The sequence below is a fragment of the Xiphophorus maculatus genome, chromosome 5 (assembly GCF_002775205.1).
Source record: "Xiphophorus maculatus strain JP 163 A chromosome 5, X_maculatus-5.0-male, whole genome shotgun sequence".
Lineage (NCBI taxonomy): Eukaryota > Metazoa > Chordata > Actinopteri > Cyprinodontiformes > Poeciliidae > Xiphophorus > Xiphophorus maculatus.
Genome location: NC_036447.1, coordinates 11,404,033 through 11,429,099, shown reverse-complemented (window position 1 = coordinate 11,429,099; position 25,067 = coordinate 11,404,033). Strand labels below are relative to the sequence as shown.

The 25,067-nt window shown below is 37.8% G+C and overlaps 2 protein-coding genes across 2 annotated transcripts; both read right to left on the bottom strand.

Moving 5' to 3' along the window:
- Nucleotides 1-260: 260 nt before the first annotated feature.
- On the bottom strand, nucleotides 261-12,186 carry smc2 (structural maintenance of chromosomes 2). Its single transcript, XM_005814519.3, has 25 exons — nucleotides 11,898-12,186; nucleotides 11,658-11,807; nucleotides 10,825-10,947; nucleotides 10,691-10,729; nucleotides 10,501-10,611; nucleotides 10,365-10,409; nucleotides 10,020-10,253; nucleotides 9,737-9,886; nucleotides 8,719-8,952; nucleotides 8,429-8,588; nucleotides 8,233-8,350; nucleotides 7,242-7,380; nucleotides 7,026-7,145; nucleotides 6,729-6,933; nucleotides 6,020-6,155; nucleotides 5,487-5,611; nucleotides 5,198-5,391; nucleotides 4,473-4,616; nucleotides 3,383-3,457; nucleotides 3,113-3,232; nucleotides 2,823-3,023; nucleotides 1,946-2,062; nucleotides 1,606-1,766; nucleotides 1,375-1,522; nucleotides 261-475 (listed from the first exon to the last, which is right to left on the bottom strand). Exons 1-25 carry the CDS (start codon nucleotides 12,063-12,065, stop codon nucleotides 290-292), a joined length of 3,603 nt encoding a protein of 1,200 aa, XP_005814576.1. The 5' UTR covers nucleotides 12,066-12,186; the 3' UTR covers nucleotides 261-289.
- Nucleotides 12,187-13,806: 1,620 nt separating this feature from the next.
- On the bottom strand, nucleotides 13,807-16,059 carry LOC102223851 (exocyst complex component 1-like). Its single transcript, XM_005814521.2, has 3 exons — nucleotides 15,843-16,059; nucleotides 15,557-15,735; nucleotides 13,807-14,415 (listed from the first exon to the last, which is right to left on the bottom strand). The coding sequence occupies exons 1-3, from the start codon at nucleotides 15,961-15,963 to the stop codon at nucleotides 14,146-14,148; spliced, it is 570 nt and encodes a 189-aa protein (XP_005814578.1). The 5' UTR covers nucleotides 15,964-16,059; the 3' UTR covers nucleotides 13,807-14,145.
- Between the last annotated feature and the right edge of the window lie 9,008 nt (nucleotides 16,060-25,067).

The following is a 25,067-nucleotide window of genomic DNA, read 5'->3' as shown; positions in this document are numbered from 1 at the left end:
TACTGCCATAGAGTTTGTTTGCTCCTACAAGTTTCTTTTCTTCATAAATAGTCCTACTTTAGACAGAAAAACCTCCAACAATAAAGTTTACCAGTTTTATTTACAAAAAACAAACAAATATATCCATCAGCTGCATATATAAAAAGAAGAACACAAAACACGGGATCCAAATGAAGTATTTAGACAGGATTGCTAAACAGATACACAGACATCAGTAAGACATAAAAAGCAGTTACTATCATTTTAGGTAAAGACAAATATGGCCTCCCTGATGTTTTCAGTGCAGTGATTAACTGATGAGCTGTTTGTTCCTCCTGTCTTTCTGTCGAGCCTTGTCGTGGACTTTATGCGGAACGTTGGAGTCGCTCTGGCTGAGCGCGGTCCGTGACACCGTGGACATGCCGTCGACAAACTTGGTCTTGAACAAGACGTTGGCGTTGGTAAACATGCCGTCTTTGAGGGACACCACCACAAACTGAAGAGAGAAGGGGAAAAAGATTGTAGAAGGAAGAACTTTAAATTGTCCTCAATTTAAAGTCTTTCAAACCTTTTCTACATCTTGTCACATGACAAACATTAAATTCTGTATATTTTATGGAGGTTTGGTGTTATAGGCCAGTAGAAAAGTAGTGCATAATGGAAGTGAAAGAACAAGAATGAGTGGTTTTCAAACTTCTTCTGAAAATAAATCAGAAAAAATGTGTTGCACGTTTTTATTCTTTCCTCCTGGGTCCATAATTGTAGAGTTCCCCCGTCTCCGACCACAGCTGCAAGTCATTTGGGGAACAGTATGTCTCTACGAAGCTTGCAGCTATCAATTATTTTAGTAATCCATTATTCTAGAGATTTATTCTGATTATATGTTAAAAGTTTGCACATTGTGTATGATTAAATGGATGATTTTTCATTTAAGAATTGTTTATATCTGTATACTGGAAAGACATTAAAAGATGCAAATAAACAATTCATCCTCTTTTTTTTTAAATCAGAAAAACATTCTATTACCTACATTGCAATAAAACAGCATTCCTCTAATGAACACTTAATGATTTGTATCAGGAGATGCATCTATAGCTAAAATAAACTACTTCTATCATGTGAAAATCTCGGACCTTTCTGTTTGACTTGACATCATTATTGTGTAAATCTGAATAATAAGTGGAAACCAAAAGGTGCTTAATGGGATGTTTTCTTTACAGAATTTAAACCAGGTGAAGTTAAAACGATGCCACTTGAGGACTTCTGGATAGAACATATTTACAGACGAGTATTTTTTATCTTAAATGCAAAATGCATACATCTTTGTACAGTTTTGGTTTTTTTGCTGCTCCGTATGTATGTTCTCTCAACAAATGGCTTTTTTGAGTCACTTACCTGCGAGTGTGTGAAGTGTGTGCGCAGCATCTGTCCGATGTTCTGTGTGTGAGACAGGTCCAGAGCTGCGTCCACCTCATCCAGGATGTAGATGGGAGCGGGTTTGAAAAGCAGCATGGCCAGGATGAGAGACAAAGCCACAAGTGACCTGATGAGGAGAGAGAGAGATTAAAGTCACGTTCTCACACAGGCTGAGAAAACACACTAAAGGAGCAGTATAAGGTTTCAAACCTTTGCCCGCCGCTGAGTTCAGTCAGGTTCTCCTTCCAGGTGTCACCCAAAGCTACTTTAAACTCAAGGCCGTCCAGGACGCCACATCCCTGGGGAGGAGCCAGCTTGGCTGTGGCTCCTGGCAGCAAGGTGGAGAAAATGGAGCCAAAGTCCTTGTTTACCTGCAGAGGGAGAATTGAAATTGAAGATGGCACTAAGCCATACTGCCCTTCTTTGTTTTAATAATAAAAAAAAATTCAAAAGGGGGTTTTATTATCACTGAAAATGTTGGGGAATGAATTTAAAACGGTAAATCTAATCAACGTTTCCAGAGAAATCAGGTACAAAACAAAAAGCAGACCTTCTGCCATGCCAGGTTGAGAGCCTCATTCTTCTTCTGGTCCAGCTCCTTGATGGTCTGTAGGATCTTTGCCTTGTCGTTCTCCACAATTCTCTTCTTCTTCATTAGATCGTTGTACTGCAGGAGGACAAACAATTGTGAAGCTGTCCTGCACTGTTATATTTTCAGAACTTCTCATTGTAGCAGATGTTTCTGCAGTGAGATGGTTTTATGGAAAATGGATAAGGGAATAAAGGAAGAAAAGGCAAGACATTCCTGTAAACGAGGAATGACAGAAACAAGATTTCTGCAGGTTTCACAAACCAAGTTTAAGACTTTTTAATATAATTCTGAATGGAATTTAAGACCTAACTTCAGAGAAATGCATGAATTCCAACCAGCCAACTTGGAATAGATTTACACTTAGCCACTATTGACACTGAAAAAGCTAGCTAGCAAGGGTATGTTAGCAGTTAGTTAGCAGTAGCCTCAATAGTTTCAAGTCAGAACCTAATGAAGATGCCCATGTGTAACACAAACTTCTGCCTGACAGAAAAGTCCCACAAGAAGAAACAAAAATACTTTTAAAAAATGCGAGATTAAAAAGTCCTGCCAAGACAAAATTTGAAACCTGTGATTAATGTACTTAAGCCCAATTTACGTTTTTAAAACAAACATTTTAAGGCCTTATTTTTTAGATACATAACTTTAAGACTTTTTACGGATGCACGGATACCCTGAGAAAGAACATATTCAGACAATGTAATTGGGATTAAAGTGTGGAGGTACAAATATGTTTCCACTGGAAAATACTGAAAATGGAATGTCAAACGCCTCCAGGCTGCGAAGGAACCCTGAGTGCGGAGCTTTGCATCCCCCGCTCCGCTCCCCGTCTCACCCTCTCCTCCGCCTCGTTCAGCATGTTCATGGCCCTCTTGTTGACGTTCCTCTCCAGCTTGCTGGTGGTCTCCTCCAGCTTCTTCAGGCGCTGCCCGGCCTCGCGGGGGTTGTTCGTCTTGAAGTCGTAGGAGGTGTTCGGCTGGCCGAAATACTGCCGCTCTGAATGGATCCAGTCGTGTTCCTCCAGCATCCGACTCACCTGGAGGGAAAAAACCCCCCAAAAACTTCATGATTAGGAGAACAAAGAGACGCAGCGATGGGTGGATGAACATCAGAGACTGAGCGAACCTTGTCAGCAGTGTCCTGGCTCTCCTTGTGGTGCTTGCTGATGTTGTGCTCCAGCTCCTTGATCTTCAGCTGGGCTTCATTGTTCTTCTCCCTCATCTTATTCACCTCTGTGTTTTTCTCCTGGAGCATTCAGAAACAGAGGCAACGTGACAAGTTGTTAGGCATTTATGCCATAAACCCTTAGAGCACTGTAATTAGTCGGCTCCCGACAGACAGGAGTAAATTGTGGCGTTTGGAAGCCAAAACAATCAAGACAAACGTAAAGGTCACCTTGAGTTCTTTGTCTTGAGTCATGATCTCTTCCTTCTGTTTGCTCAGCTCCTCCTGGGCTTTACGCACCGTCTCCTACGTTACAAAGTAGGAAATATTTGTAGCTTTTGCACTCATTCAGTGCATTAATAGTCACATTACACCACAAATGTCAATATATATTATTAGGTATGATCTGCCTGCCCATACCTAGTAGTACAGAGTAGTGACATGAAAGGCAACTAACAGTTTTCAGAGTTTTTTTAAAATGTATTTTTAAAAATCTTTAAGTGCAACACAGGCTTATATTTCACCCTCTTTTCTCTGATATCCGTGGGTACAATCTGGGGATCGGCTGACTTCAGGATTCACTAAGTGTTACCAGGGCAACTAGTTATTTTACTGTGACAATTTAGCTTTAACATAGTGCCAGGAAGAAAGCGATTGTTGACAGAATCCCAGAAGAAATTCTGTTCACGTGGGACCAAAATGAAACATTTTCACCGAAACACTTGACTAAGATTGTCACAATCAGCAATTAATCGCATGATTAATTAAAATGAGCTCAATTTCCACTCTGATTACTAATATTTTTTAAAGGGCAGATTTGCTTAGAGACTTCATAATACATTTTATTTATGGTTTTTAGATTGTGTGCGGCTTTTATATCCTTTTCGTCATATTTGTGGTGGTTGTGTTTTAGTTTGGACATTTAAAATATCCTCCAGTTCCAGTGCGGAGTGTTCTGTACAAAGTTAAAGTTTATAAGTCTTTAAACTAATTCTGATAATACATTATCGTGCCATTACCAATATATCACTTGAAAATGCTCTCAAAACAACAATATTATCGTTTATTGCAGTAATTTCCAGGACACTTAATCATCCAGTAAACCTTGTTATTTTGACAGGACTATTGATGACAGGACAAATCAGACACTTCTCAGTGAGTAAGTTAAGCCGAGTTGTTCCAGTAAAACGTATTAAAATTTATGGCTGTATTGTGAGAAAATATGAAGTTGACAAAAAGCTGACGGAAATGGAAGTAGAACACAACACAAAGATGCTTCACTTCAGCTGAATTGGTTTCAAGGCAGTCCTGTAAACGGCACCTTGTTCTGGGAGACGGTACAGGCCATGCTGTCGATTTGCTCCTGGATGGCCTTCATGGCCTCGTCCACGGCCTGAATCTGCTGCTCGTAGCCGTCCTGCTCCCTCTGCAGCTCCTCCAGCTCCAGGGCCACAGCGTCAGACTCCTGAACATCAAACACCCAACAGGAGACTCAAAAGCAGAAGATTCTCCATGTCGCGATTACATGTTACTTGTCCATACCCAACTTCCCAGAGTTCTAAGTTGTTGTTTCTTTAAAACATACATATATGTATATAAAAAAAGCAGAGGTAGATGGGCAGATTGGCAAACAGAAGGGACTAAGGATGGGCGCACTTATTATATTCTGTATCATTTATTGTGAAAAATCTCTTTTCATGATAAGAATTCCATACATCGTTGTCACGGTGAATTTCAGTAAATAATAATTTTAAAAAACCGACTAAATGTGAATTTGTATACAAAAGCATCAATAAATATCAGTAAATTTGAAAATATGATTAAATAAATGTCTTTGTGCAGTTAAGTGGTGTAAATCACACATCTTTAAGTATGTGGCGTCTTGAAAAAGCAAATAGGGATGTTAATTTGGAAAAAAGCATTTATGTTTGTGCCACTATGAATGCTGTGTCATGCAGTTACCTAAAAAATTAGTAATAAATATTTTTTTCTTTATCATCATTTTTATGGTTATAATGACACTATTACAAATGTCGGTGGTTTTACCTGCTGCTTTTGCTTCAGCTTCTTGTTGAAGGCGTCTGCTTTGGCCTTGGCTGTGTTCAGTTTCTCCTGGGCTGCTTTCAGCTCCTTCTCCCTCTCCGCCTCGGCGTTCTTCATCTTGTTCTCCAGCACCTTGTATTTCTCCTCGGCCTTCTTCTTCACCTCTTTGGTGACGCGCAAAGTCTCCTCGCTCTCCTCTGATTGGCCAAACCCGCAAACAGAAAACAAGCTTCACACACCGTTGGGTCAAACGTTTACCTTTAGAGAACCGTGTGTGTGTTTTCGTTCTGACCAATGGCCTTGTGCAGCCTCTCCAGCTCCTCCTGCTGCTGGTGGAAGGAGCTCTGCTGCACTTTGGCCTGCAGGATCTGCTCCTCTTCCAGCTTCAGCTCATGCTGCTGCTTCAGCTGCCGGTACCTGGACGGATTAATGAGGCCGACTCAGAACTCTGTTCCACATTTTTAAGGTTTCTATAACTACAATTAATTCAGTAATCGAATATTGGTTTAGTAACGATTAATCAGGTAATCAGATGAAAAAAAACAACATGGAAATAAGTTTTCATTTAACCACTAAAGTTTATTTTATACACTATTTAAAGTATGCAAGAAAAAGCTAAAGATTATATCACTCGAGGAGTTCTGGGTAGAACATAGTTACAGTCAAAGAAGGTTTTTCATCTAAAATGCTAATTTTATATACATTTTTGTACACTTTTGGCTTAATTACTGCTCTGAGAGTGTTGATTTTTTGAGCAAAGAGTTAATTAACTTTGGCAAACAGACATGTTAAATTCATGCGGTAGAGTCCTTGAAAGCTGCTTACTTCTCAGCGGTTCCTTTAAGATCAGCCAGCTGTCGTTCGATGTCCTGCAGCTGGGCCTCCTTCTCCTCCAGGTGGTCCTGGACCTCCTTCACCTCCTGCAGGCTCGTCAATATGGAGGCCGACTGAGAGCGGGCGCCTGTAGGGGGAAAGTCGTGTGTGACTCCAGATGTTTAGGAATGCACAGATCAGAGTCTTGTGATCTGAATTGCATTGAGATTTTAATGTGTTCAGATTTCTGTTGTGGAATGGCATTCTGGGGGATGTAGGCAGAGGAAAGTCTTTAGTTGCTGCTCCACCTCTCAAAACTAACTCACTCACTCACTATGGTTACCTAGGAACAACCTGCTGAGTAACATGGGTAGCAGCATTTTCAGGTTATGCCGCCATGCCTCATTACTGTTTAAAAATAAACAATGGAGAGAAAAATGTGGATAAAACAGGAAAGGTCGCTTCACTAGTTTGGGAGTATTTCAGATGTCTAAAACAAAAAGCTAATCAATTATTACTACATGTCTTCTCTCTCTCCAGCCTATTTCCTGTCAATTTACTGTTCGAAAAAGACCGGCATTGATCAGTCATTGATCAGAACCAATCAATCGTAAATATTGCCAAATTCCTGTTATCGCCTCCTTTCTCTGCATGTCTGTACAGATTTAATTTCACAACGCAACCAGAATCCAACTGGATGTTTCCCCCCGCCCAGTCTCACCTCCGCTCAGAGTTCCCTGAGGGTCGAAGATGTCCCCTCCGAGCGTGACCGTCTTGGTCATCACCTGCTTGTCGAAGGCCACCTTTTTAGCGTTGTCCAGCGTGTCGCACACCAGGGTGGACCCAAACACGTACTCCATGGCTTTCCGCAGGTCTGCTTCATAGCCAACCAGACTCAGGGATGTGTGAACGTTATCCTGCCCAACCTGACGGAGAAAAATGCAAAGAAAATGGAGAACTCTTAGAGTTACAAGCAAACACGTCAATATTTAACTCCGATCTAAAGCCGCTCTCTCACCAGACTCTTTGCAGCGTTGATCACTTTGTCGTTCAGCGTCTTGGCAGAGATTTTGTTCAGGGGAATGATGGTGTACCGCCGCTGCAGCTCTCCCTTCTCCAGGATCTTTTTACCCGTCACCTAAGCAGGAGAACGCACCGACCCGCGGGTTAGAGTCCCGCTGTCTTTCTGAAAAACCTTTATTACCATATTCACCAAGTCTTTCCTCACACATACCTCCGTATCAACAACAATGTTATACAGACGGCCTCCGGCAACAACCTCCAACGCTGTGGCGTAGGTGACGTCGCTGACAGTGATCAGGTTGGCGAGGAGCCCCTTCACCTTGCTGCGGTCCCAGCCACGCTCTGGATCCCTGGTAATCACATCATCTTGCTTTAGCATGGGGGTCAGTCATGTGGTAAAACCCAGAAATTAAAGAAGCTGAAATTCATACTTGAACAACTCAAACGAAACCTGAATAAAATAAAAGTAATCACGTGTAAACCAGTAGAGTCCAAACTTTTTGCCTGTAGAGCCAAAATTCTTAGGCTGGGGGAACCAGAGACTGAAAGATTTATTTCTTAAGACATTTGTTGCTTTTATCTCAATGATGTACTCAATAGACAATGTTTAAAGTTGGACAAAAACCCAAGATTAATGGGGCAAACAAAATGAGAATGTCATTGTCTAAATAGAAAATCATTTTTAAAACATCTATTTTCCAGACATGCTCACTTTTATATTTTGAATTATAGAATAAGAAATAAAAGTATTCATTAAACACATTTTCCACAGTCAATATTATTTATTCTTCACTCCTTGTACCTTGGGAAAATACAACTAAATCCTTTTACTTGTTCCTGTAAAACTAACTAAATAAAAAACTGTTACTTCTGTTTTTCAAAACTCGTGACCTAACTGTTCTCTCTGATAAGTATGACAATTAACATTTATTTCTGTAAGATGTACAGTATCTTATTTAGTTGGTTTTTTTATATATATTTTTGCATCATGATGCAACTAAATGACTAATTTTCTTATTATTTGTTTTACCTTATGGAAGTAATCTAGATGTAAAAGAAGTTCACCATCAAACTGGTGAACTGGTTAGCTGGACCTCGAGTCTTAAATAAAGCCTAAATCCACTTAGTGACACAAACTAAAAACCTTTTCTATAAAGACTCTCTGTCCTGCATGTTCAGTGTGCAGAAAAATGAGGTGTTACTTGTAGTCAAAGCGCAGATTGGGGAAGCGGGCCATGAGGCGCTCGTAGGTCTCTTTGAGCTGAGAGACCTGTCTGGACAGCTGCCTCCGTTTTTCCAGCAGACTTTCCTCCTTTCCCTCTGCAGAGACACAGCCACGGTTATCACACTGGTTTAGTGGAGAAATAAAACTAAAGCTTGGAAGTAACCGTTTACTACCTTCGTAGCTGAGCTTGGCTAACCCCGCCTCCAGTTTCTCCCTGCTGCCTTTGGCAGCCTGCAGGGCGTCCTGGTCCTTCTTGTAGCCGCTGTCCATCTTCTTGACCTCAGCCTGTTTGGACTTTAACTCAGCCTGAGCGTGCTTCAGGGTCATTTGGGCCTAGAAAGAGAGAAGGTGTTAGTGCAATAAGTAGGACCAAACTGTTTAAACAAAAAGACAGGCAAAACCACCATAAAGCACAGTGCAGTATGACAAAGTGAACCTCCAATATCAGAGTTAGTTTTCTCACCTGCTTGGCCTCTGTGTCCGCCTTGCTCATGTCGTTCTTGCAGGCCATCATCTGCCCAGCCAGCGTGTCCTCCTCACCATCCTCGTTGGTGGATAGACCGGCCGACACGGCCTTGAAGTGCTGCTCAGCAGCCTCCAGGGCGGCGCTGTCCTTCTGTCCCTCCTCCTGCACAGCACGAAGCTGCTCGGCCAATTTGGAAACCTCTTTTTCCTTTACCACAAGCACTTTTTTATCCTAGCAAGGAAACAAAAGAAAAGTTTTATATTTCTATTTTTTTTTTTTTGGTTCTGCTGACAGAATTGATAACATACCAGGAACACTAGCTGGTTCTGAAACAATTAACCAGCTAGTTAATCTATATTAATAAATGATTAATACAAATTAATCAATTACTGAAATTGTCAACTCATTTAGTAATCAAACAATCATTAACTGGAATATACAGACTCTTAAAAAAATGCTATATTTCGATAGATCAACAAAATCAAAACATTTAATTAAGCCAAAACTGTACGAAAAAAATGTATACACTTAACATTTAAGATGAAAAATCTTTGTCTGTAAATATGTTCAACCTAGAACTTCTAAAGGTTTAGCTTCACCTGGTACAAATTCTGTAGATAAATAAAATCTATCGAGACCCTTTTACTATCCAATTGTTAAATCCGTTAATTGGGGAAAAAAACCCAACAGAATAACCCTACAATATTAAGCCAGAGCTGAGCTTTTCTTTTCACTTGTTAATGTTACAAGCATGTTTTTAGCTGCAGATGAATCCTTTGCTACAAATTATCAGGTGTACACTAAAAAAATGCTGTTATGAATAAAATATTTTTCTTACTTACCAAAAAAAGGAATGAGTGCTTATTTGCATTTTTATTATTGTATAAGATAAGCTTGAGTTGTTAAATAAAAAAATCTGCAGAACGTGTCAATTATTTATCCAATCCCTCAATTAATCATCAGAATACTCAATTACTAAAATAATCGTTAGCTGCGGCCCTAATTGTTTCATTACCTCTTCCATGCTCTTCACCAGCTCCTTTCGCTTCTTGGTTTCATCTTTGAGATTCTGCTTTTTTAAGTCTAGAGCGCTCTGAGATTTAGCGTCCACACGCTGGGCATCAGCAAGAGTGTCTTCCATGGTTTTTAAAACGCCGTTCACCTCCTTGAAATGAGCAGTTTAACATCAGAGGTAAGAAAATCACAACAAAAACAACCAATGGGGCTAAAACACTAAACAAAACATTAGCACTACAGTTAAAAAAAAACACTTTTCTGTCTGTTCCCTTCTGCAGTACCTGGTCTCTTTTCTTCTGCTGCTCTTGAATCTGGGCCGACAGCTCCTGGATTTTGCTCTCGTTCTCGGCCATGTTGGCTTGCATCTTGGCAATGTTGTCCTGCATCACCTTCAGATTCTCTGCAGACTTCTTCTTGGTTTCCTCAGCGCACACGAACAGCCAAGCCACATAGAGGCGTGACAAGTGCTGGATCTCGCGCATCAGCTTCTGGTACTCCAAATAGGATGATCGTTCCTAGAGAAAGAGAGGATTTAGGAAGATTAACATGAAAACTTTTACATGGTGGAAGGAATCGAATGTTTTCCTTGGCATCAGTACAGGTAATGAGTTCAAATGTCAGCTTACTTCTTGCAGTTTTTGCATAGTGGGAGTAATTTCCTCATCCAGAATCTAAAAGAGTTAAATACAAGACAAAGTTTGCAGCAGTTTTCTATTAAAACAGACTCAGAAATAATTTTAAAAATGACCCTGCATCTCATACAGTCTGAATCTCCTTCAGTTTTGCTTCCTTCTTCTCAATCGTCTTCTGGGCGCTGATCTTTTTACACTCATACATCCTGGTGCCTGCTGCCTCCTCGATCATGGCAAGAATCTGGAAAAGGAGAGTTTTCTATAAGTTCCAAACGAAGGCAGCCATTAGTGAGACATTTGATGAAATGTGCAGGCTTTACCTCTGGTGGCTTCATGTTCAGAACCTTGGTGATTCTCCCCTGACGTGATGGAAACATCAAAAGATCAAAACTTAGTCTAATGTTTGAAGTCTTAAAAAACAAAAGAATGGAAGGAATGTGAAGAAAGGGCTGACCTGCATGATGAGGAAATGTGGGTTGTTAACGTTAAGGCCGACAGAGCAGAACAAATCTTGCACCCTGGTGTTGTTGGCATTGACTCCATTGATGAGGTACTTGTTCCTGCCACCGATCACAACCTGTCAGACAGAAACCAACACAAATTGAACATTTTGATTGAAAGAAAAAAAATTCAAGCCCATAATTACAGTAGAATTGGGTACCTTCAGAGTACCTTACAGTGGATTTAATTTATGGTTTAGAATAAATGGGCAGAATATGAATACACTGTTCATATCAAGGAAACTAACTCTGTCCCTCAACCTTAATACATCTTCCCCACTTTGAAACATGGTGGTAGCAGCATCATGGTGGGGAAGCAGAAACAGATGAGTGTTAATGTGAGGTAGCATAAAACAGGAAAGTCGAAGAATTCATCCTAATAGACATATTGACTCAGGTGGGCTGAATACAAATGTGTGTCACACTTTTTAGACTGAAAAACTAGAGATGATTTTCTTCAGAGTGGAAAGAAAAACTCGTCATAGTCGATGGGAAAATGTAAATAGAGAGGTCAATCCTGAAAGACAACAAACTGAGTTTGGTTTTTATCTTTGATAAATCGTCTAAACTTTTTCTCCTATTTTACCATTATGTGCTGAACTTTCAAACAAAATCCCTAGTAAATCATCAGCCTTGGTTAATATTGACGCTTACGACCCAAACTCCTAAGCATCAAAGGTGTTTCTCAAGCATACGGCTAACAATGCTGGGATAAAAAGGAAAAAAGGATCAAGGAGAAATCTGTGAAATTGTATAGTCATTAGAGAAAAGCTGTTTGTATCCGTACCTGTCTGGTGACTGTGATTTCGTCGTGGGTTTCAAACCCCAGAGGACTCTGACTTTTGTTGGAGTTGTCAAAAGTAATAGACACAGTGGCTTTAGTGATGCCACCCTGTCCATTTTTGTACACCAGGTCCTGGAGGTTGGAGGCTCGCACCTTTAATGTGAAATAAATTAAGATAAATTAAATGGATTTAAAACCAGATAGCCAAATGACTTAATGTGCGGATCTAAACAGCAGTCTTACATGTGAGAGGTTGGAGATGCCCAGAAGGAAACATATCGAGTCTAGAATATTGGACTTTCCGCTACCGTTCAGTCCTGTGATCGCGTTGAACAGCGGGTCGAAGCCGTTGATTTCGGTCCTCTGAGCGTAGGATTTAAATCCTTCAATGATTATAGACTTGATGTACATCTTTCTGTCCTCTCGCCGCAGACCTCGGAGGATAACTCAGTATTAAGGCTAACCGAGATGTGAAAATACGCAGGGACACTGCTGACCAGTGTTTACAACCGACAACCCCGTCTCTACTTGAATTTTGGCGGCAGCTAGGCGTGGACGAAGACCGGAGCGGAGAGGCTTTCCTTTTTAAGCCGAAAACAAACCGACACTAAAAGTTTGTGTAGTTCCAGGTGATTTTGTCACAAGTATATTATAGTAAAATGGATATATGTGGTGTTATAAAATATCTAAATATAAATGATAACGCATACAAATAATTATACGACCAATCGCTACAGGTGTATTTTTTATCAGGCATTTTTTATGACGACTAAAACATTGTGCGCCATTGAGTGCCACACATAATTCGTGAGTTTGTCCGCCATATTGTGATGGGCATGTTCCGCTGAAGGAAACTGATAAGGTACGTTTGGTTTGTGTAATAGCATTTGCTTAAAATAAAGTCTAAGCTCAACTAATTTCGATTAATTTTATCTATATAAAATAAATGTATAACATAGTAGTAATACTAATTACTATTGAGATAGAAAATTACAGATAGAATCAATGATCTTTGATAAAAAGAAAAAAATGTAGCTCTAATTAAATAATGAGTAATTTATTAAATAAACTTACTTACTCTATCTTTCCAGGAGGTATTTTAAAAATTAATACTTATTTCCGTGAGTCCAGGAGTTATTTAAAAATTTTCAAATTGAATGGTTTTGTACAGTAAGCATACACTTTATTCCCGTAGAAAGGAAGATCCACTTATAATAATGATAATAGTTAATTAAAGTGCTTATGTCTGAATGAATCAATTAGTAATAAAACATAATCGAGTATCTCAGATTATGGGTATCTCATAATCTGAGATTTGATGTGATATTCTAATATTCAACTGTGAAATGAATAAACATTTATGTCCAAATTTATTTTAAACATGGATGGGAAGAACTTGTGACTGATGTGAAATGCACTTTTATTTGGTATTTGACTGGCAGTGTAATTACAGGTAGAACATATAGGTAAGAGGGAAGGTGGTGGGCTGTACTAATTGGTGCAATTGCCATTAAGGTCAAGGCAATTTTCAATTAACACTTTTCAAAGCTGATATATTTCCTATCAACAAATAAAATTCATCAATAAAATGTAAAGGCAAAAACCACAAAAATGTGTTTCTTACATGAAACAAAGTAATAAAAGCAGCAAATAAACACTTAAGTAGATCATATTTACTCATTTATTAAGAAATAATATGCTAAAACAAAATGCAGATGAAAGGATAGAAAAAAAGAGTGAAGGGGCATCCAGCTACAACAACTAATTTTAAGTGAAAGCACTTGAATGAATAAAAGTTAATTGAAATATTCTGGGTAAAGGCAAAAAGTATCTCAGCGTGATATCCACTTTTTATTTTTCTATTTAAATTTTTTTTTACGAAACTTCTAAAATGACTACATAAATAAAATCTCTCAGAACTTTAATTTCAATGTTCTCATTACTTTCAATAACATGAAAGGTATAAACTTGTTCACTGATATTTCCTGCAAAGGAATCTTTCTTTAGCTATTACTTAATTAAAATGATCTAAAATAAGCCAAAGTCTACCAACAGAATGCCTCCAAAATTATTTTTCCTTAAAAAGTGCTATTTTAGCAATACGGAATTTAAAATACAGAGATGACAAATAAATAACACACAGTAAACATACTGTGTTCACAGGAGTCTTTATTTACCATGAATAAAATAAGTCATTCATCTCTTTGCTATATTTGTCTTTTATAGTTCATTTTGTTTTATTGTGAATGTCATTTTTAGTGGGCTCTTTAATGGATCACATAATTAAACACTAAGTACAAAAGATGTCCTAGAAATATCAGTCTAAAACTTATTTGTCATGAACAGATGCTTAAAAGAGCAATAATGCAAAAATAAATAATCAATATAAACCCAACTGAAGCATACCTGCGATTAACCAGAATTACACACAGAACATTAGCTACAGCACAACAATGCTCACACACTATAGAGAAACACAAAAGTTGTGTTGTTAGGCATCCAGTGGCACTGGACACATAGACAAGCAAACCAGATTGCACGCATAGAAGCATATCTGGGACAGAACGACACAGTCCCCTCTGTTGGAGTAATAGGTGGTGGGCTTGATGTAAGGGAAGTCAAAGTTCTGCAGATTTAGCGGCCTCTGACAGTAACGGTCACAGAGGGCAACCAGGGCACGCACCATCGTGTATTTGGCTGAGCAGGTGACGGCCGTCACTGTACGCACCTTATCGAAGTGCAGCAGGAAGCAGGAGTCATCCTGGGGGCAAAAAAATAAACATGATAATGTGCAAGTGGCTTAAAGCTTTTGGCCTTCTAAGGTTGTGTCTATATTTTCCATTGTTCAAACCCCTGAAATTAGCAGTAGAAGTGGACAATACACTTTTCAAACATGTATTTGTAAAATTAATTAAATTAAAATAATGTAGAATTTTTCCCTTCAATTCATAACGTTACTTAATGTTACACTAGTGTCTAAGCTTATTGACAAACTCAGCAAGTTCAAAAAATCTATTTCTTATTCCAATTAAAATGCTAATTGTTCTAGTGAAAGGAACAAGGTAGGCTTATTTCTGAAGTAATTTTGTATGGTTTTGATTATTTTCAATTTGTTTGTGCAGAACATATCTTATTGCATTTGTGATGGCCCACTCTTTGTTTGAAAATTCTGTATTTAGCCAATGTTAATGAAAGGGTGTGCCCAAGTCAGAGCTTTTTTGTTGTTCTACTTATGGGAAATTGAAACTACAGCTAAAAAATATGAACAAAAGACAAATATTTTTATAAATAAATTCATATTTTATTCTTTTCAATAATATTTTTTATGACAACCTTGCTACTAAAATTTTGAAGTATCCATCAGCTTCATGTGTCTTTTCTAGTGGACAACATCAGCGCTGTTCTTGAATTGTACAAAATTATTTGAAGGGTTGAAAAACGACTCCACTTTAGTCACTTTTTGTCTATTACATCAAGTCAAGTTTCTAGTTAAAGCATGAAAAATGGTCAAACGTTCAAAGAATTTAAATACTTTTGGCAGGTTGTTGTCCTTTTACAAGTATTACTTATGGCTGCTATGACATCATTAACACTACGTCACTTTTTTGATTAGTTAAGTAAGAAACATGTCGGTGTTTCATAGATAGATAGATAGATAGATAGATAGATAGATAGATAGATAGATAGATAGATAGATAGATAGATAGATAGATAGATAGATAGATAGATAGATAGATAGATAGATAGATAGATAGATAGATAGATAGATAGATAGATAGATAGATAGATAGATAGATAGATAGATAGATAGATAGATAGACATTAAAAATTGCAGTAATATAAAATATGTAGCTATAGAAAAGAACTACACTCAATTTATTAAAAGAAATGTTGTAAATTACCACATCAGGATCTCTTCCATCAACAAGAGTCAGGTCATGCAGGGACCAGATCTCGGTCCTCTTGTAGCATTCCTGGATGCTGGAACGTTTGGTTTGTAACTTCTTGGATCCAGATTTTTGGGTTGACTGAGAGATCTGACAATGCACTACACTTAACTGCACCACTTTTTTTTGTCCAACTGTGAGAAAAGAAGTGCACTCACATTTAATTGGAAAAGGGATGCAGTGCGGCACCAGGATTTTCATTTGCAGTAAAGACAGGGAGAAAAAAATAAGAGTAGTTTACCTGAGACGCAGAGAAAATGCCTTCCAGGCGTTGGCTCTTCAATTTCAATAAACTCCACAAGTCTGTGCTTTGCAGGTCGAAATAAAACTCTCTGCATCTCTTCCCTCAAAAGAGATGACATGATGAGAGAAAGGGATTAAAATTTCAAAAAAAGGGGCCTCAAAACAACAAACACAGAATATTTCAAGATAAAAATGGGGAGGGAAAAATGAGATGCTGATCGTGACTGGGAAAACCCAGAATGTGTCAGAGGTGGGGAGGGAGGTGGAGATGTTTCCTCTGAACTGATGGTAAGAAACATCTGTGGCTGTGGGCTGGTTGTGTGTGAATTCTGCACACGAACAGTCCACTGTGTGGTGAAAGAGTTTGAGCTAATACCTGCCTATTAACATGTATACTAGAGTGGTCTAAGTAGCAAAGAAGGCAATAAAATGCTAATCTCATCATCATTTGCATTTTTATTGCCTTATTTAGGATCCATTATGATGCTAGGAAGGATCCAGCTGATGCCTTTCACGCCTACATTTAAATTTTTTCAGATAACATCACAAACAAAAAAACACTCTGTCTCCTTCTCTCATTCATTTTCGGACAGTGATAGATAATGTGGCACTGTGCCCGCTGTTTGTCTGTGATTAAACGGTTGTTGTGTGGGAAAAGGATGTCCCACAGCACTCTACATGGTTTCCATTACACTGTAGTAATTCAATCATTGAGAATAGATACAACTGAGGTGAAGCACTTACATGAATGGTGGTGGGGGCGAGGACAGCTGAAAAGAATGCTACATTTCTTTAATGATGGCTCCTTGAGATATTATGCTGAACATGTCAACAGAGTACTACCTCTGAGCATGCTCTTCAAAGATTTTAGTACCTCTTTCGGAGCAAAACATCACCCTGATGAACCCGGGCCAAACCGCTGATTTGATTTGTCAGCAGGAAAGAATGTTGCTCCATTAGATTTGTCATATTTGAGAAAACAAAGATGGGTCCTTCCACTGCTAAGTGCTTTACTGTTGCTGTTGTTGTCGATGATCTTTGTGGATGCTCATTTGAGAGGCTTTTTGTCTCTGAGATGGAAAGATAAGCGGATGGGCAGGGAGCAGAAAGGAAGCACACAAGTGTTGAAGACCTATGAATAACACATGAGGTTTATTGTACTTACCTTTTATCACTCAATAATATGAAGAGTTCAAAAGAGGCTTCTGTAATGTATGCTGCTGGCATGCATGGTCATAAAAGCAGCATTCATTTCCATTGTGTTTCATGTGAGGATGTACTGTTACATTTGAAATCATAATAAAGCTAATGGGAATAGATTAGGTCATAGTTTCTTGTTTGGAGTTGGCACAAATGCAGGAGACTCCAGGAAGAAACAGGTGAGTGATTACCGACTGCTGCCATGAATGGGGCAGGAATATAGGAGCAACTGAATAAGCATAAGAGTGGCACGATCCATTTATAGTTTCTATTCTTGCCTGGGGTTTGTGTTTTGATTTTTTTTTTAAGTACACACCCATACACAGTTCATTATTAAGATATTCAATTCTTTTTTGTGGTCTCTTTATGTGTACTGGTTTAGATTATTACTTTAGAGTTGGACATTCGCTTTTAGTTCATGAACTCTTAGTAAGATTGTTTTTTGTCCCATTTAATTCTGTCTGTGTTCATGATAGTGTTATTTAGTCATTTTCTCTCAGCTTCTCAGTTTAGTCCTTCCAGCTGGAATATCTTCTCTTGATTAGTCTCACCTGGTTCTTAGGTCAATCAATCCCATGCGGTTTAAAGCCAATCTGTTTCATTTCTCCTTGCCCAGATTGTCCTTTTCCACCCTTGCAGTCTGTCCTGTGCTTTTGTCTCTGTTACTTTCATTGTTCCAGTCAGTTCAGTTCCTCTTTTACCTGCTTCTTAAATGTAAGTATATAATTTTAATAAATAATTACCAGCATCATTAGACCCCTGCCTTAAACCAAGAAATTAAATCCAAAAAGTATAGAACCAACCCACAAAATCTAAGAACTACACAATGGCTGAACAACTAAATGACAACCCAATTTGATCATCAATGGTGCTGCTTTACAGAGAAAGAGCAACACCAAGTTCCTGGGTGTGTATCTCACTGAGGATCTTTCCTGGAGCAGCAACACTCCACTTCCTCCACAGACTAAAAAGAGCCAAACCACTGAGCCCCACTATGTCTGTTTCCTATTCCCGAACCACTGAAAGCATCCCGGTAGTAGGCTGCTGCACCACATCCTGCAGGAAGACTTTGCAGCACAGAGAGCATCAGAAAAGATTATTGGTACCCTCCATCTCACACTCCAGGATATCAACCAAACCCTCCTGGCCCACAAAGCACTCAGCATTGAGGTCTTCTTCCGTCTCCTGCCCTCCGGGAGGAGAATGAGGAGCATCCAGACAAGAACCAGCAAACCCATCAGGCCATCATTATGCTGAAGTCCCTTCCCCTGTTTTCCTTCTCTGACTTTACCCCCATTAACCTTTTGTCTTATGTGTTTTTTGCAGGTATTTTATTTTACCACATATTTCTATTTTTTATGTATATTACTGTTTGCACCAGGGATATGAGAGAATCACCATTTCAATTCTGTGTATGCTGTGCATATGGGAGTTTTGAGAAAAAATTAAATTGATTGAATTTTTTCCGTTATAATTTCCTGACCTATGAAGGTTAATGTCTGCCTTATTTAAATGGCCTCTCGTTTTAGTCCTACTTAGAAAAGTTAAAGAGAAATGGCTTTAATCATAATATCACGCTTATATCCCTGGGAAACAGTCATACATTATTAGCTACAAAATGTTAGGGACTCTTATCAACTTTTGAAAGTTCAGTATATTTTATAATAAGTTTCAGTTAGATTGATTTTATAGAAATTGTTAAGGGTATCAATAACTGATTTTGTAACTATTCTTATTTAGGATTTTATTCTCCCTGTATAATAAAATAAATTAAAAGAAATAAAAGAAAAATACAAAGGTTGTACATTTAAAGTGGAAATCCTTTCTTGAGATCAAGAAACACTGAAAAATGCTATCAGTGAAAGAGATCAGTGTGTAAAAATGTGGCTGTTCATAAAAGTGTTGTCATCCAAAAAGGCAACTAAGCACCACCACATGAAAACAATCAAGATCCTTAGAGATTCAAAAGCACCAGTCTTTCATTGGCTTAAGTCCATGAAAGCTCTGGAGCTCAAGGAGTTAAAGATGTGCAGATTGTTAAGGGAACAAGGGAACAGGGACAGCATGTTCTCTGTGGGACTGAGCTGTCAACAAGCAGGTCAAAGCAACCCTGATTGTACAGGGCCTAGACCACGTGGTGGCCTATAGGATCACATCTATGTTTGTATAAGAGGAGCAGAATCTGTTTAGTACAAAATGTTCTCTCCAGTAGAGGGTGCTAATGTTTAGGAAATGACTTTTATTCAAGCACCTTGTCAGCATGTGGTTTGTTGTTGTTTTGAAGTGGTAACATGCCCGCTTTTTCTGTCACATTTACTGCTTTGCAACTGAATATGTGGTTTGCTGTTGTTGTTTTTGAAGTAGTAACATTGCTGCTTATTCTGTCACATTACTTTACTGCTTTGCAATTGAACACCTACTTTCACATTTTTTGCAATTAAAGATTTTTTTCATAATCTAATACCACTTTAAGCAAACCATAATTCTGTGCAAAGTTACACAGCTCTGTTTTATTTATTTTTCAAACTTGTACGAAGTATGTTTCTTTTAATTCTCAAAATTATAATTAATTAAAGAAAACTATTAAAAACGTGTATTCCTAGCACGGCATTAAACTTCAGAGATTTACTTAGAATAAAACCTCTATCTACCTTTAAATAATACATTAATAATATTACATATAACAATTTGTTATAGTTTATGTTGGTTGTAGTACTAAGCCTGTGAAGATGTATATATATATATATATATATGTATATATATATATATAGTATACTGTATATATATATACTTATTTATATATATATACAGTATACTATGCTATAAGAAAAACGTCCTGTAAAATAAAATTGTAAAATATTCGTCTACATATACGACTGCTTTAGCTCTCCAACTAATGGTTCCAGAGATAACTTTGGACTTTATCTGAATAATTTTGATCCATTTCAGTTGCAACTTTGAAACAAAACGTATTTATCAACAAAGCCTAAAGGCAGGCATGATGGTTTGGAAACCTGCAGATGTTTTAGCATTATTGTAACGTCTTGTGACCATCTCTGCTTTGGTTCTGCTGGTGATAGCAGGGATATAGAGCATAATTTGGTCATTATCATGCTCTGTTGGAACATTCAAACTTATCCAATAAATCATCCACACAAGGTCAGGCTGAACACAGTAGAGTTAATTTGTTCCTCAAATGTCCATCCACTCAAAATCATACAGCAGATGTATACTTTCTCTTTGAAGCAATGGCTTCTCTTACTGGAAGAATTGAAGACCAACATCTGGTAAGAGTGTGTTGAGAGACTGGTTGATCACAATCCAGGGTTGTGTTCAGTGTATTGCCATTAAGTGTGCTTGTGGAGCAGATACCTTTGTGAGAGTTGTTGGGTAACTTACGTCCTCTGCTTCATTACCATTAGATTTTGGAGTTTTTTGTGCTGCAGAAGGCCCTTTTCCCATCATTGATGGTATTGTTATTGTTTTTGTGTTGGGGAGCGACATGTTAGGGGGAAAAAAAATCATTCCATTCCTGATGTAGTGAATCATATTTTTATGACTCAAATTGTATCGTGACCAAGAATCCCAGTTTAGAAATGAAACTGAAAAACTGTTGGGTTTTTCACATCACCGACTCATGGCAAATCTAAACAGAGACAAACTCCTGTATGGCTTGGTGCCTTTTTATAAGCTGATGCCTCTGAGTATGGCTCAACATTCAACCCTTTGCTGATAAGAAACATCTTTTATACTTCATAGAGGTTTATTTGTTAAATATCTGTGTGGCAGTAAATGTGTCTCAAACTGTGGTTTAGATTTTATAGGAGAGATTGTTGAATGTAAAGGTCCATATCTGGTTTAGGTGGGCTCCTATTAGTTTTTCTGCAGATCCTGCAGGTTAACTGAGCACAACTGACTTCATTCTGCTCCTTAGAAGAGAAGAGCACAAAAGCTGGGAGAAAATATGTCTTCCTGGCCAGTTGGCTGTTCGGCAGAATAATTTTAGTGGTTGAGTTTTCTTTCTATGTTAGACCTGGTCTCCTAATAAAGACTCCTATTGTTGACATGGTTTATTTGCTCAGGTTCAATTGAAGGAAGCAGTTCTTGTTCATTTTTGAAGTAGCAGTATGCGATGTTGATTTATCTTTGACTTTGAATTTTCTAAGTTTTGAACTAACCCTTCATATTTCAGAGTTTTACTTTCAAATTATTACAAATTTATAAATAAAAGTTCCATTATGCAGTATTATCTGACATAATTCACTGCTATACCCTTCATTCCAAAGATAAAACAGGGTCTGTAACACATCAATTATAAGAATGTAATCAAAATCAATGTAGATAACAAATACTAGTTTAGAAAAATAATCAAAAAACTTTCTTGTAAACAGTATTCTATAAACCCAACAGAAGCATATTCAAGTGTTTGAATTTCCCTGTATCATTGTCTTGCCTCGAAGTGTTTCATTAAATAACAATCCAACATCAACTCCCTTTTATCCATAGTAGTTTCACTCATAAAACTAAAGTTTTGAGTGGCTACTTCAATTAGCTACACAGCACACTGATATCTTTACATCAACAAGTTTCACTTAAAAACATGGCATTAAGGTTTCATCCATCCATTGTCTTTACCTGCTTATCTTTGCAGTTTTATGGGTTTTGGGGGGTCTGGTGCCTATCTCCAGTGGCCCATAGACTGATGCAGCACACTGGGACTCCTCCTCAAAACGTAAAGGATCTGCCCACTATTAGGTCCAATATCTGTAAAGGCGCTGCTAACATCAACTCATTATTGGGAGGGTGGTCAAAATATTTTGCCCGATTGATGCAAGGCTATGTTTCACACTGTTTTCTTTTATGTTGGAGTTACTCTTATTTGTTGTTTTTGTGTGCAGCACTTTGGCCAACAATAGTTTTTAAATGTGCTATATAAGTAATTTAGATTTGATTTGATTTATCCACTATTTTAATCTAACCTTCATCCATGCAAACACAAACAAATCAAGATGTGAAAAAAATCCAGAAGCATCACAACCTTTCCTGGGCCTCAGTCTTGGAGTAGTCCTGAGTCTAAAGAGTTAAACATGTTGAGATTTTTTGGAAATCAGGGATAATATGTTTTCTGGACTGCAAATGAGAGTTATTTATAATCTGATTAAAGTGAATCCAATTGTATGGAGAGGCATTATGTGGCAGCCCATAGGTTCACGTCTGTTTGTGAGAAGAAAACCATGAATAGTACAAAATGTTCTCTTCAGTAGAGGGCGCTAATGTATAGAAAAAGAACAACTATGGGATTTATTTAAGCAGTTAGGTGAAAATACTTTCTGTGTTTAAATAGGTTTGCCTGATGAGAACAGTTCTGTCACATGTTTAATAGTAATAAAATAACTTTTAAAAATTCAAATCTCTTATCTTCAAATCTCTAACTTATAACTTTCTATCATCCAGCAACCAGTGTTGTATAAAGTACTGAAATCTCAGAGTCAAGTAAAAGTACAAGTACCTCTCCAAAATATGACTTTGGTAAAAGTCGAAGTCACTGACTGAAATGTTACTTGAGTTAAAGTCTTAAAGTATCTGAAACTTCTTGTACTTAAGTATGGAAATTACTGTAAAAATGGATGTACTCAAGTAATGTAATGAAAAGTACAAGTAAAAAGTAAAAGAAAGCAAATGCAGTTTGAATGACATTTTTTATATTTTGGTAAACTTGTCAAATACTTAAAATAATGTACCCAACCAAGTGCAGGCAAAATTAAACCTGCTAATAGATAAATCTGCAGGCATCATTTAGTTAAGAAAATTAGGTGCTTTACCTATAGCACAAGGTTAACTTAACCTGCTTTACAACTGAACCAGCTTCTTAGTATACCCTCCAGGACAGAAAATACAAAGTTTTTGTAAGCCTTAAGTTTTCCCTTCAAGTAAGGTCAGTGCTGAAAATGAGAAAAATAAATAGTACAGAAAATGCGGCCAACATGAAGAAAAAGAGCTGTTACGATTACTCTACTTCACAAATCAGTGAATCAGTCAATGCTACAGTCAGTAGGTGGTGCACACAACTGGTCATTATGCAAAAGAAAAAAAGAATTGGGAGGGAAATGCAGCTTATTGGCATCTGTAAACCTGGTTTTGAACTTGCATGCCTTTCCTATATTCGTTAAATTTAGTCTAAATTGCTATCGCTATGGCTTCTGTCCCCCTTGACCAGAGGAGTCTAGGTAGCCTGCTACAGTCAACATTAAGCCTAAGCTAAATACACCACGTGTGGAACTGAAACAATGCCAAACAAAGTTCATTTATGGTCAAGATTTCACAATAGTGTCTAGTGACCAAGCTATAGTTACTGAAGCAGGAGGATTATAACCATTTCATAAGAAGTTACCTCGATGTGTTTCTTCAAGTTGGACGGGGAGTTTTTGTAAGATAGAGTTTCCACATCTTCGGGCAGGAATAACATAAACTGCATGCGGTACGACTAATCTTTAACACCCACGAAAGAGTATATTGTGTTTAAATAAGGCCATGGGCTCTCATCACCAGCTGGTGGTTCCCCTGGAGCCGTGTCCGACGTAGTTGCAGTCGTTGTGGTCTCCGTCTCCTCCTCCATGTGACTGCTGCTGATTGCGAGACTTGCTTTGTGTTTAATGGGAGAAGCGAAACAGGTGTATCCTATTGGTGGTGATGAACAAGCCCAGGCAAGTAGGCTACGAACTTTGTTCGGTAGCCTGCTTGCTACTTGCTAATCAGTAGGTGGGATCAAAACACTTTGTTTCTCTCTCTCTCGCTTTTTTGTAACGAGTAACTAAACCACACATTGAAAATGTATCGGAGTAAAAGTACGCAATTAAGTTCGGAAATATAGTGAAGTAAAAGTGAAAGTCATCAAAAATTGTCATACTCGAGGAAAGTATGAAGTACTCCAAAATATACTTAAGTAAAGTAGTGAAGTATTTTTACTTCGTTACTATACAACACTGTCCAGTCCTGTATTATTGGTTTTACAAAGCAAGTAAATTTGTTGTATTTGTCAAAACTGGTAAGGTAAAAGTCATTATAACTGTGTCTATTTCTGACACTGATTTAGATTTCAGAGAGGGACCTCAAGAAAAAGTTCTAAATACAAATATATAATCAATATTACAAAAACAGACTCATGTTGTAACATAATTGAGGTTGGTTGGGCTTCCAACTTTTAAACACAAAAAAATCCATTGTTAAAAAATTGCTCATTTAAAGCTTTTTTTCTAAACATAGGAACATTTTTGACATTAAAGAAAAAAATTGTAAGTAATTTTTCTGAACAAAAGAGTTGTCATATCTTGTTCTATTAGTCGGTGGAAAATCTCAGACATAGCTTTAACTGCACACACACAAAAAATTATTTCAATTTTAAGACTATACATATTACCCACATTACAGAAGTATATCTGGTTCTTTCCAAATATTAAAATCATGCAAATAAAACCTCAAGTGACCCATAACACATCATATGACACATCATGTTATTACTGTGAAACATAGCAACGGCGCAAACTCATACTAAATGTCAAACATGGAGGCTGGAAGGCTGAGGATTTGGGTTTGTTTTGCAGCAGCATGACCTTGTGGTCATTGAGTCAACCATGAACTCTTCTGTATACTAGTAGGTTCTAGTAAGAAATAACCTGCCTAGTCAACCAGTTGCTGACTTAAGCAATTCCAGCAAACATGCAACGTAAGTTAAAATGTAGACCTCAGCTTGACTTATATTTTTAGCAGAGCATCAAGAGAGTTGTGCAAAAACAAGAACCTGCGCTGAATCATTGCTGCAAAAAGCAAACCAAAGTTCCACCACAATAACTTTAAAGACTGAAATGTTTCATATATACTTGAAGTTATTGCAGCTAAAAGTGGTTCTGTAAGCTACTGGACTTTCTATTTTTACTCACTGTTTCTGCAGTTTGGCTTAGTTCTTGTTGAACAAATATTGACATAGTGTGGAGTGTAATTTTGTGTACTTGTATCTGAATAATAC